Raw genomic sequence first — 12965 nt, 5'->3', positions numbered from 1 at the left:
TCGTGTCCCTCCTCTTCCCAAAAATTCCCTGCTCTTGTTTTCTCAGCCTGAGGCTGTGTGTTTTTCTTTGTACGCCGGAATTCCTGTTTGTATTCACCTTTTTCCCCAAACAGGGGAAAGGAAAACAAAAACATAATGAAAGGATTAAAAAAGATTACAGGTTGTCAGAGGTCTGGAACTCAGACTACATGTGTGTGTAGTGCATGCATTTGTGTAGAGGAGTAAAATATGTGTATGTATGAGTGTACATGTTTGCAAGGAAATGCACATGGGTTGTGTGTGTGTATACATGTAATGCATGTGTAAGAGAAGGGGATTTGTAAAAAGCTCTTCCCTGCTTGTCCTTACCTCACCACAGAGTGGAAAAGCCACAGTGGTAATTAGTTAACAAATACATTCATATGTCAAGCATAGCTGTGTGTGGAACCACTGTATATATCAGGTGTTAAATGCACAGAAATAGGGTCACGTAGATGTAGTGAGGTACTACTACACCACAGCGACTTGTCACAGCAGGTCCAGTCAAAGCTTTGGCGGCAGCGGGATAATAACCAGACAAAGCCTGCAGAGAGCTATGGGAGATTAAAACGGTAACTAAGGTACCAACACTAGTTAGCTCTCAAAGCTAAAAGCCTGCCACTTGAGCAGCAAGTCCAGACCAAACTGTATCCTCCTGACAAAAGAACAGTGTCTCGACATGAAAGAAATGTCTCATAAGGGTCCACTGAGCTCTGTTAACCCTTTCTCAAGAAAGAAAAATGCATTACTCTGTACTTTCCCGCTTTCTCACGCTAAATTACCAGCTATTTTTGGAGACAGAGGAAAAACATGTTTAATTCTTTGATTGCACAACTCGGAATGTGACAGATCTCATTAGCAAGCATTTTTAAGTTCCAAGCTAAATATTTATTTTTGCATTTAGCCTTGAACTCTGTAACACACAAATCGACATACACGTACGCACATTTTGTAGAGCATGTCCACAGACCCTCCGACGTGGAATTTTATCGGGTTTATATTTGGATCACAAAATGAGCAGGGCACGGAGGCGGCTTGAGATATCACAGGTCACCTTCTCTCATTCCGTACTTAACCATGAAATGCACAATATGCAAATAAACACATTTATATATATATATATATATATATATATATATATATATATATATATTTATATATATATATATATATATATAGACACACACACACACACACACACACTGTATGTATATGGTAAGTGAGCACGGTCAGGATGGGGGAAGTAAAATCTTGATCCATTCCAGGCAACCCACTCCAATGACAGCGTAATCACTTGTGCCATCATGATAAATGTACATCGGCAGAGTATAAAATATACAGAAAAGCACTAAGCAAGATGAATAGGAAAAGGTACAAAGAAACGGGGAGGCAGTCAGAAGGCAAGGAGTGCGGACCAGACGTGGGGAAAGGCTGAAAGAGCTGCTGAGTGAAATGAAGGCGGAGAAAGACATGCTCATTTTTGCCGCAGAGATTCTGTCACCAGTGAGATTTAATATACCATTTAATTATCACTCTGTGCATCTGTGCAAACACCCACATCCTCTGCTGCCTGGGCCAGAAACACACACACACACACACACACACCCAGCGGTGCGCATATGGAGTTTAACAGCGAGAGAGACCTGGTGTTCAAAAACTGTTAGAAAATAAAAATGCCAGAACAATGAAGCATGTAAACCGAGGCATTACAAAATGTCTCTGTGCATAAAAATGATTAATGAGCAGGGGAAAGACATTGTTTGTTTAAGAGTTGTACTGCGGGCGGTGTGACGAGGAATGGGGGGATTGTGGGAAAGTCAGATGAAATGGATATTCCGAACTATCAAGCTGATCAGGATGGTCTTGTGCCGCTGTGCCTTGACTAAACAATGTGCAAGGGGTGTGTGTGTCAGAGCCACATTCAAACACAAATAAGGTAGAAGGTTTTACATCTGTATGCTCTTGTGTCACTACTGACTAAACAGAAGAAGACAAGGCAAAGATTTGTGTCAGCCTGTGTGTGGCATGTGATCTCAAGGTGACAGATGGCGCTCGTCACAGCTTCAGTGGTCGCAAACCGTTTACCCAGGAGGCACTGCTCCCCGGGTTTGTTTTGGTGAGGAGGAGCACCAAAAGGAGATCGCATTACCACTCACTCATCAACCTCACATGGCTCAGCCAAATCCACCCCCCCCCACTCTTCTTCTCCTCCTCATCTCTCCCGTCCTCTCTCATTCCAGCTTGTCTGTCTCATACAGGAAGTACAATAAACACTTGTGTTTCCAGGGATAAACACATATTTTGTTGCTTGGTCGTGCTCTTCCTGACACGCACAGATTTTTTCCTGTCACAGAGGGTGTGTGGTCGTTTCCTGTGCATAGATCGTGCTGACAGATGTGGAGGTACTTGTGCAAAGAAGACAGGGAACGGGGAATAGGCTTGCTCGCGAAGAGAAGGGGGATTTACATCTGCGCCTTAATGGCAACTGCACAGATTAACCTTCACACCGATAACAGCAGAAAGGATGCCAAAGATGCGGGGCATTTTTTAAAAATGGGAGCAGGAGGTCAACCTTTTGATAAGCAGCTTCTGTTTTCACTCATGTTGCAGGTTCCACTTCAAACAGGCCCACATGCGTATGAAGGACTTGAGCCGGTGTGAGTTATTTTAAGCGTGGCTTTCATCTACATCAGCCATAACAAGAACTCTGCGAAGTTGTCCTGATAGACAAGCATGACTGACACCACGTGCACACATGGGCACGCTAAATGCACACACAAGAATGTTTCTTCTCTTTCAAACACGGAGTACATAATACGCACGCAAAGTTATTTATAAGACGCTGATGGGAGCCATAAACAGGATGTCATCAGGTCTCATGTTTGCGGCATTGCATCTAAAGCCGATTGTAGATCACACAGTCATCACATAAAACCTCCACTCATGACCTGTCATTTACGTTTCATGTCAACCAGCTGTCCCTCTGTGCTTTCCAACCTCTGTTTGTAAGTTATATGACTTGTAGCTGATACAAACGTATAAGTAAAACCACATCTTTTCATTCCAAAATAAGCTGTACTTCAGTGTATTTGAAAGTCAGGACCAGCTACAAAACAACCTCCTTGGAGCTGGTGTGCATTTGAAAATTTGCTGGAGGAAACAGCAGCAGGCTGGATGGTCACTTAATACTGAATGAAGGCCTGGCTCTCCAGCTGAAGGACGGACTCCCTATCAAGTTGTTGCGAAATGTAATATTTTGTCTTTGTTATCTGTTTGGCATAGGGAAAAAGTCAAAGTTGTCAAAGTTTACTTGATCAGCTCAGCAACTTCACAACTTTTACCAGAATCTCTTTTGTTGATACTGCCAAAAGATGGCACATCTTTAAGCAGCGCCTCTCAGCTGTGGCAAACATCACTCATTGCGAGATATTTTTCTCCAGCAGGAAAATAATTCCAGTGAAAAGGATTAGAAAGTTTTCCTTCCCAGCATGTGGGTGCAAAAAATATTCAGACCTTATAAAAATAAAAAACCTTCCCATGTGTTATTGAACCTGCACAGGTCTACACAATTTTCCACGGAAGATGAGCTTACCATTCCCGCTGGCTGCGACTACAGCGCATAGACAAGAATTTCAACTATGCATCGGTTCGATCCAAAAATCTCATCCCCTAAACCAGATTACACTGATGGAGTCAGACTTGAACTATATGCAAACAAACACAGGCCGACTGCTAAAAAAAAAAACTTCCAAATGGTATTAAGTTTAATTCACACAGTGCTCTCTATTGGCTTCCACCCCCTTGTGTGCTGATTGTATAGACAACTCTGCAACAGAAGTAGCCTAATTGCCTTGACATTAAATGTCCAACTCAATTTACTCTCCGTCTAAGTGGCCTTGCACGCTGTCTGGCTTTTTACCAGCAGTTTCCAAACTCGGGTGGGGGGCTTCTAGACACCACTTTGATAAAGTGTGAGAGAGTAAAATTTCACAACCGGTCCTTTAACTAGATTTTGGCACAATAAGTGTAAAGTTGTGCAGTAAAATTTATGACCATGACCAACATTGAAATCAATTTCCATACTGAAGGATCACACTGATTATGGTGTGTAGACTAATAAAACAACTCTCCAGCTCGCAGTCCAAGACACCCACCAACTGCGACTTACATTAAGCTATAAAATTATGCGTGTTAACATAAACGTCTCTCTGTCGAGGTTTAACACACACGCTGGGCGCACAAACCAACACTCAAACTCATATCCATGAACAAATACATGCAAGCACACACACAGTGCTTATGATAACAATTTATGAGGCATAATCTTCCACATCTCACATATACTCATTCGCCAGATCGTTAGGTACACTAATGAAAATGCATGCATTCTGACATAACGGTGCTGCATTGAATCTTATCTTCATGAAGATAATAATGTTGAGTTTATGTTGAAACAGTGTAAGAAAGGAGGTACTTCAACTATATGATCATTTTAGAGGATGTAGTTTGTGGTGCTGTTATATTGGGATAAACGGAAAAGGTATTTATTCTAGCCCACTGACTAAAATGGGGTTGTAAAAATAACAGGAACATGTGTCAGTAAAACACAATACAATTCAGTAGTACTACAAACCACAGCCTCCAAAATGAAAACAGTTGAATCAACAGCTCTCCAAGTTATTTTAAACAAATGTTGAATACCGTAAGCTTCAGGAAGCTAAGATTTATTGCACGACTGTTATATTAGAATTCATTAGTTTTCACTTGTGTATCTAATGAACTGGCTAGCGGGAGTATAAACAAACTCAGTAAAAGCGAGAACACCACAATCGTTGTTGTGAAATCTCATGCTGTACGTGGGAGTCTGTTTCACTGTGTTAAAGACACATGACAGACACAGACACCGAGACGCATGACAGACAGAGACACCGAGACACATGACAGACATTAAGCCATTTAGGCAAACACATGAAACACATGAATGAGATAGAGAGTGTCTCAGATCTCGGTCTAGATAGGAATATAAATGGACTGCAAACATCTGATCCGTACATTCTGCACACATTTAGCTACGAACAGGTGAGATGAAGAGTGCACTTTAAGAGCACTGAAAGCACTTTATGAAAGAGAGGGAAAGAAGTGATAGTTCACTAGTTGTCTCTTTTGATCCCATTCCCTAGAGGGGATACCAGACACTTTAATTACCTGCACCTGTGAGTACACAAAGAGCCACACCCACCAATCTAGCTGCAGACCACACCCTAGTTCCCACGGTAACCCGCTTAAGACCCCACGACATCACCTCCTCCCTCATGTACGCACACAAAAACTCCATACTGTACGAAGCCAACTTAGATCTTAAAGAAGGATGTCAGCAGGAGGAAGAGGACGGTCTACTCACATCCAGAGAGTCCTCGTTGACAATGATGAGGGACATGCCATGGGTCACTAAGCGACAGGAGTAACCTGAAAAACAGAAACGGATAGTGGAGGGTGGAGAATAAGGGTGGGAAAGAGATTAGATTTACTCAAACCCAAAACACAGGTGAAAAACTAAATCCTAACTCAGCTTTTCTTCTATCTGCAAAATTACATCCCTCACTTTCTGCCATTTATCGTTTAACTGTATCACATATTTTAAAGCTAATGCAGCTGTGATAGATCTCGAAGCTGGCTATTCACCATATCACTTCACAGATAAGATAAGGAAAATGGAGATCAATACAGTGCAGTCTCTGGGGACATATCAGATTTGAAATTAAGAGCGACAGGTGTCTGGTCAGATTTTTGTTTTTCCAAGTCCTGTTTTTTCTTGGACGTGCGCCGCCAACTTCTTCCATGGCTGCCAAGAAACCGAACACACTCGTGTCATTGCCGTTGCCCAAATTGGCACATATCATTTAGAGAAAGGAGGAATGTCCGGCATTTCACAACACACATAATGGCTACTATTCTTCCAGCCATGATGTAATTACCTCCACAATGCATACACTGCTGCACATCAGGCTGTAGCAACAAATTTATTTCCACTTTGTCAACTAAAACTACTATTTTTTATTTATTTTTTTTTATCTATAATGTTATGTTCTTTTTTTTTTTTTTTTAATTCTTCCCTCTCACCTATGTTGATGGCGGTCTCTTGCTTGTCTCCAGTGAGGACCCAGATCTTAATGTCAGCCCTCATCAGAGTGGCAATGGTTTCTGGCACGCCAGCCTGGAGTCGGTCCTCTATGGCTGTGGCACCCAACAACATTAAATTCTGTTGGTGGATGAGGAAAGCATGACAGAGAAAAAGACAAAAATAATTTCAGATGTCATACCCAACAAGAGGGCAGGAACAAAACATGGCATCAAACAGCTAATAAGGTTAAAATAAATCCTATTTAGATCTTAAATTCAGGCATCACCAGCTTGTATGTGAAGACTGTTTCTCTCAGAGAGCCTCATCCACATCTAATTTGAGGACGAGAGCGATGCCAGTGGGTTCAGTTCAGCTGGTAATGCAGCTCATTTGTAACCCTCTGTACCAACTCTGCTCGTTCGTGCCAAGAAGTAACCCATTACCTTTCCCCCCCTTGCATTAATTTGTTCAGCATTTAGATGCATGTGTACCCTCGTTAGACGCACTTGGACGCACACACAAACAGACACACAGACACACAAGTTAACACTACAGTGACTCCTGTTTTTATGGGGCTTTTGGCAGGCTGGTGCAGGTAATTACCCTTGTGGTCTCCCAGTCAGAGACCCCCCTCCTCCTCGCCCTCCCCCTCCTCCTGCTTCCTCTTTTTATTTTTTTCCTCTTCACTTATTTTTCTCACCTCAACTCTCTCCCCTAAATCCTTGGTTTCCACACTTATCATTTCAGCTCTACTGAAAATCTCCATATTCTGTTGTTTACTTTTCCCCCAGACAATGGCGCATTTATGTCCCACTTGACTTCCACAAAACTTTACCTTTGAGCAAGACCATAATTGTAAGGTCTTAAATGTTGAATACCTTTGAATTATGGTAAATAGAACAGACTCAAAGAATAAAGCTGCCTGTATATGGAAATCAGTGTGTAATGCAGTGGGAACATACAGTATAGGTGGTTCAAAGTGTGTGAATCAATGAGGCCACTCTGCCACCTGCTGGCAGCTATGAAGAGTGTGTTTCTGCATGTGAGTGAGAGTCGACCAGGAGGACTTCTATCAGGTCCATACTTCCATTTCATTTTCAGTCCATGATTACCTTTATTGAAGTTAATGTTTGAAACAAAACAAAACTGGTCTCAAAATAAACATGTCCAAACTTGAAAATGTACCTTTGCTTGGGAGGCTCAACTTATTTTACACTTTCAAATATTAACATCATTAAATATAAGATCCACAACTAGCCAAACTATGTCCACAAAAAAAAGAATTCCTTGAAAATACACAAAAAGGCTAACTTAATTAGACAAATTAATGTGGATAAAACACATATACTAAACATAAATAAAAAGAGATTGCAGACATTGCACATAAGGACGGAAGCCACTAATACTTCCACTACAGATGAATAAATACCTTTTCCAGTAGTTCATAACACTCCTCTAGTTTCTGAGCACGGTCTTTGAGTACGGTGCTGATACGATTGTATTCCTTCAACCACTCCTGATAGGCACCTTCCTCCAGGTCCACGTATGCAAAACACAATGTCCTCAGACCTGAGTGGATGGAAGGAGGATAAGATGACCAAACAGTGTGGTTAAGGAGCGGAAACAGTTGATGTCATTTCAAGTGGAAATGAATAGTCTCATGCTTGTATATTGGAAAGCTGAGAAACAGAAAGAGGAGAGAAAACCAGGAAAGATGGCTGTGATATAATTTAAATCTCATTTGTTGACTACCGGTTGTATGTTTTAGCATGACTAGTTGTGTTACTGGACATATTAAAGTAACCTTCTGCCTGTATTCTAGGCCATATCGTGCGACACTAAGTCAAGTCAAGTCCAGTGCTATGAAGTTTGTAACTTAAATCTACACTTCATATACACAATATATATTTAAAAGCATTCAAATTCAAGCAGGACCAGAGGTAGAGAAGAGCTAATAAATTAGCTGAAGAAATATCGGTAAGAAAGCCAACACAGAGAGGAATGAATATCCAATGAATGGTTTTAATTCCCTTCTTCTGCCTTTCTTCTCCATTTACCTTCAGTAGCAAACTGCTCCAGATGAGCTATGGTTGATTCTTTATACTGAGATGCTTCAGTCAGACGCTCAAAAATAACATTATCCTGCAAAAAGCAATGGAATTCGGCATTAGGTGAATAATATATAACAACATTTGGAGTGCTGACTGATACTGATAATGAGATGAACATACTGCTCCTTTGCAGTACAGCCGTAGCTTCCCATCAGGCGTCCTTACCACCACAGACATGCGTTTGCGGTTACTGTTAAGAAAGAATTGTGTTTAGTTTTTACAGTCTTACATCAAGAGTTATTTACTGTCTGAGAGAAATATTAATAGGAACACTACCTGGAAAATTCCAGCACATTTAGTAGTTCATAGCTCATCTCTTTTTCTCTCTGAAATACACAGAGAAAATGTCAGCTCCTGCCCTGTGATTCCAGAAAAATGTACAGATACACACTTACAGCTTCAATGATGACTGAATGTGGTGTCCTAGCAGTGAAGACAAATCCAAGTCCTTTGGCCCCTTTAACCAGGGCTCCCTCGTCTGGTGAGGAGGCCTGGTAGATGATCTGGTCTTCCTCCCTTTCTGGCACCACCGTATGGCACACTGCCATCATTGTCAGGAACTCACAAATCTGAGGTGATGTAGGCTAAAAACACAGATATGATCAGAGTGGACAAGGTTTTTAACAGCCACTAATAATTTTTTGGAATAACACAAAAGCTTCTGAAACACCTACATGGTTCTTCTCAATGTTTTGAATAAGAGCTGGGTCGTCAAACTCTGTAGAGTTATGGCTGCTGGACGGCAGATTGCTGTGACAACAAAATACTTAGTTTAGTTACTGTGTAGGAAAACAAATATTTTTGGCGTATGACTATCATAGTAGGCTAAATTAATTTGAGAAAACATGGAAATCTGAAAATGAAGAAAAGAATATTAGAAAGGGAAAAGGGATAAGACTAACCTAAAGTCCTCCATTGAACGATCACAGTCAAGATCAGGGAAGTGGCTGCAGTTATGAATGAGGTTGAATTGCAGAAGGCAAGAACCAGTTAATTGATTAGTGAATTTGATCAAGGATGCAAGAGACAACTGAATAATTCCTTAATGAAGTTAGTCTGAAATGTAAATTAGTTTAACAATCAAAGATTGAAAGTGCAAAGGTGCATTAAGAGCTAATTTAGTTTAAGCAGGAAGCTCTGTTAATATGTACAGCAAAGAGGAAATAATTAATTTACGGACGAGATAACTCACCCATATGTAATGCCTGCAATGGTACACTTCTTGAAGTGCATGATGTTACAGGTCAGAGTTCCGGTTTTGTCGGAAAAGAGATACTTCACCTGGAAAAGACAGAGATGTCCAGAGTTGTATATCGAGTACTCCCATTTCCATATTATAGTCACTGATTACAGGAAGAGAGAATCTGACCTGGCCCAGTTCCTCATTAAGATTTGATGTTCGAGCCATGGCTGGTGTGTCTGTCTCCGAGTAGTACATCTCCACATCCTGAGGTAAAAAACAAAACTAATATTTGACTACTGATTGTTCATACATATGTAAAACGAGTATTACAAGATACAGATGTTTCTTACCCAGTTGATGAAGAGCGCCTGTGTGAACTTAACCACCTCGAGAGTGACCAGCAGGCTGATGGGGATCAGGTTATTGTACAGGATGATGAACGTCAGCAGGTTATATGCAAAGTTTGTAGAGATGTCACCTGATGTCGGACACAAAATTCTCTCATTTTCTCACCCTCAACTGTGCATTTACCATTTTGTTTTTGTTACCATAAGGTGACTTAGGTTTGATATTCGTGTATGTTCTCACCAGCCCGGGACAGGTACCAGCAGGCATCTTCAGTGTGTTCTTTGTTCCAGATGGCAGCGCCCACAGAGCTGACCAGTGCCATGACTAACAGGATGCCAAACAGAACCAAGATCTGCATGTTGGTCACCCGCTCCACATTAGAGCGCTTCAGCGGTGCCTTGGTGGAGTTCTAGGAAGTGGACAAGGAATAGAAGACATTCATTTGAACTGCTAATGCAAAATTATTAAAGAAATATTATGACACACAAGGAGAATGTGCTAACGATCTAATCACAGGTACTAAAGATTAAGTGCTCTTCAGTTTGGAAGTGCTCCCAGTTATGTATGTGCCAGTTAATTAAAAGCTCCAAACTAGTCCAATAAGGGTCATAAAGAGGAAAAAGATTCCAATTATTAAATAGAATTCAACTCCAAATGCTTTTTTTACACATTTGAAGCCAGGATTTGTCACGCTATTTATATAGTTTACAGACTACAGACACAACACCGTATTTACCTGCATTAGTTTGGAGTCATGTCCAGTGTAAACAACAATTCCAACAACCCACTGTGTGTTTCTGAGCTGGGCGCCTCGCAGCAACACCTGGTCTGGACCCAGGGGAGCTGGACTGAGGGGAAAAAGAGCGAATGAGCTCAAAACCTGGTAAATCAGTGTAGATGTTATAAAGTTTATACTATGAGCATTTTGTTGTCATTCACAAGCGTCACATTTATGTCATATTTTCCATTTTATAAATCATTTTTAATTTTAATTAATGAAGAAAGTCTGGTCAATTGACTCTTTTGTGGTGGATATGATAACTGTAAACAAAAAAGAAGGACAAAAAAAAACTGTGTGTGGCTTCTCACTTTAGGTTTTCCAGCCGCAGTGTGCCAGTGAAATCATAGAGATGTCTGTTTGGGCCTTCACACTCCAAAACACCGGACAGCCCCATCAAATCCTCCAGGGTCTGAAAACTGGCTGTGAGTGAGAGACCCTGGAACGACATAACCATGATAAGAGTGAGGTCAAGGAAGGGTTACTGAAGCAACACTTTAACTAAGACAATAATAAAAAACAGAGCTAGAAAACACTTTCAGAGTCGAGGTTCCTCATTGGAGGTGAGGAATCCATGCACTGATAAACAGATATCATACCTGTCGGATCTTCAGGTTGGTCTCTCCGTCCAGGTTTGAGGTCTCAGTGTAACACATGGCCTGTGGCTCGCTGTGGAGAGGAAGGAAGCGTTAAATCCAATCACTTAATTAATCAACTGACAGAAAACCAAACAGTGACAATTTTGAATATCTGATGTTTATTTAAGAAATTCATTTAAACTAACTTTTATTAACTATTAACTATTATTATATAACCATTGTTAAATAATCATTGCATATTACTTTTTAACTATTGATTCACTTTGAAACATTAAAACATACATAATTAAAATAGAAATTTATATATTTTTTTACATTTCTTATAAACAACAATGAATCAAACAGGTAAATTAAAATACAGCTTTTTAAAATTTGTATGACAAATTATTTAAATACATGAATGATGAACATACTCTCACTTGCAGTTCATTAGGAAAACACAGTTAAGTCAATAGCTTTCTCGGTTATTTTAACTAAAAGCTAAATACCATAAGCTTCATGAACCTCAGATTTAATGCAGGATTACAATGCACTTGTGTTCCCTAATGTTTTGGCAAGTGAGCACATGTTCTCACACACACACACACAGTCACATACAACAGAGTCTAACCTGGAGGACAATATAACCATGTCAGCTGGAAGGTGCTGCCCATTGGTCACCTTGACCATGTCTCCTACTGCCACCTAGTGACCAGGATGCAGCAGTGTCACAACATGAGGGAGAGAAACGGTGAAAGAACAAGAGGGGGGTAGAGGAAAAGAGGAAGCAATGGGAGATTAACAGAGAGAAAGACCTGTTATAATGTGACAGTGAGCACAGCGGTTCATTGCTTAATCTGTTCTGATTATACTGCAACACAGACTGACAGACCAGAATTAAGATTACAGACATGTAGATGAGAAAGAGAAGGGAAAAAGAAACTAAATTCCTTATGAGATGTTCATTGTGCTACTCCGTTCAGAGAGATATGGTACACTGCTACAAAATAGAAGCTTTCTGAAATATAATAACAAAACAAGAAATGAACAAAAGTATGCCTGACAAAAAACAAACATTTTCAGGATTAAGCAATTGCAATTAAGATTTAAATGCGTGACACAATTTGGCAGAATTAGAAAACTGGTCTGGATAAACAAGTGGCTTCGATAAAAAACAGACAAGTTGGAACATAACCGTACATCATTCAAGGTCAAAACCATGCTACAGGTGCTTCAGGTTGTCTGTTACCCTCAGATCAGCAGGTAGAAACATGTTTTTTGAGTAAGAGTGATGAATAGTCTCGAGTTTGACAAACACCACAACCCTGGAACATTATCGATTCTTAAACACAGCTCACCCTTCACTGACTGTCATGTAATTTATGATCATGTTCAAGCTACGACTAAGCTAAGACTTTTTGTATGTTTTAAAGATCTGAAAAAGGCGTCAGCCCTCATTAACAGAAGGTCTTATCAAATTCTCCACGATCACAGTGTCTATGACGTGAAAAGGTCAAAATATGAAGCTTTAAAATCGGATGATGATATAACGAAGAAATCAGACCGTTTTTAGGGAAACTACACATCTTGACTTTTCTTCGGCCCAGACACTAATGAGTTAGCAGCTACAGCAAAATCCTTCACATACTTCAAGCTACTGAGCAACCACTGGGGCTTAATCCCTGGTTTACGCTCACATAACAAGGATTCCAACTGGATTTCATTTGACCTGATGGAGTAAGACCGTTCCCAGCATGTATACCGTTAATGAGTACACCCAAAAGCGGCACAAAAACCCTGGCATTCATTTGGCTCAGGTCACTTTATA

The 12965-nt window shown here is 40.5% G+C and overlaps 1 protein-coding gene across 7 annotated transcripts in view; it reads right to left on the bottom strand.

The window, feature by feature from the left end:
* atp8a2 (ATPase phospholipid transporting 8A2) overlaps positions 1–12965 on the bottom strand; it is a 44865-nt gene that overhangs the window by 19782 nt on the left and 12118 nt on the right. For 6 of the 7 annotated variants that reach the window (XM_084565947.1, XM_084565944.1, XM_084565945.1 and 3 more), the window contains exons 7-23: positions 11769–11842; positions 11159–11228; positions 10871–10998; positions 10518–10629; positions 10022–10190; positions 9784–9911; positions 9620–9697; positions 9443–9531; positions 9153–9197; positions 8925–9000; positions 8646–8834; positions 8527–8576; positions 8371–8440; positions 8197–8281; positions 7569–7708; positions 6139–6277; positions 5420–5484 (exon numbers count right to left, since the gene is read on the bottom strand). In XM_084565947.1, coding sequence (XP_084422073.1) covers positions 5420–5484; positions 6139–6277; positions 7569–7708; positions 8197–8281; positions 8371–8440; positions 8527–8576; positions 8646–8834; positions 8925–9000; positions 9153–9197; positions 9443–9531; positions 9620–9697; positions 9784–9911; positions 10022–10190; positions 10518–10629; positions 10871–10998; positions 11159–11228; positions 11769–11842 — 1707 coding nt within the window. The remainder of the gene's footprint in view (positions 1–5419; positions 5485–6138; positions 6278–7568; positions 7709–8196; positions 8282–8370; positions 8441–8526; positions 8577–8645; positions 8835–8924; positions 9001–9152; positions 9198–9442; positions 9532–9619; positions 9698–9783; positions 9912–10021; positions 10191–10517; positions 10630–10870; positions 10999–11158; positions 11229–11768; positions 11843–12965) is intronic. The other variant, XM_084565946.1, reaches the window with a different exon arrangement.

This window comes from Chelon labrosus, assembly GCF_963514085.1.
Source record: "Chelon labrosus genome assembly, chromosome: 18".
NCBI classification, from domain to species: Eukaryota; Metazoa; Chordata; class Actinopteri; order Mugiliformes; family Mugilidae; genus Chelon; species Chelon labrosus.
The sequence above is the reverse complement of the archived record's forward strand: the minus strand, read 5'-3'. Positions and strand labels throughout refer to the sequence as shown.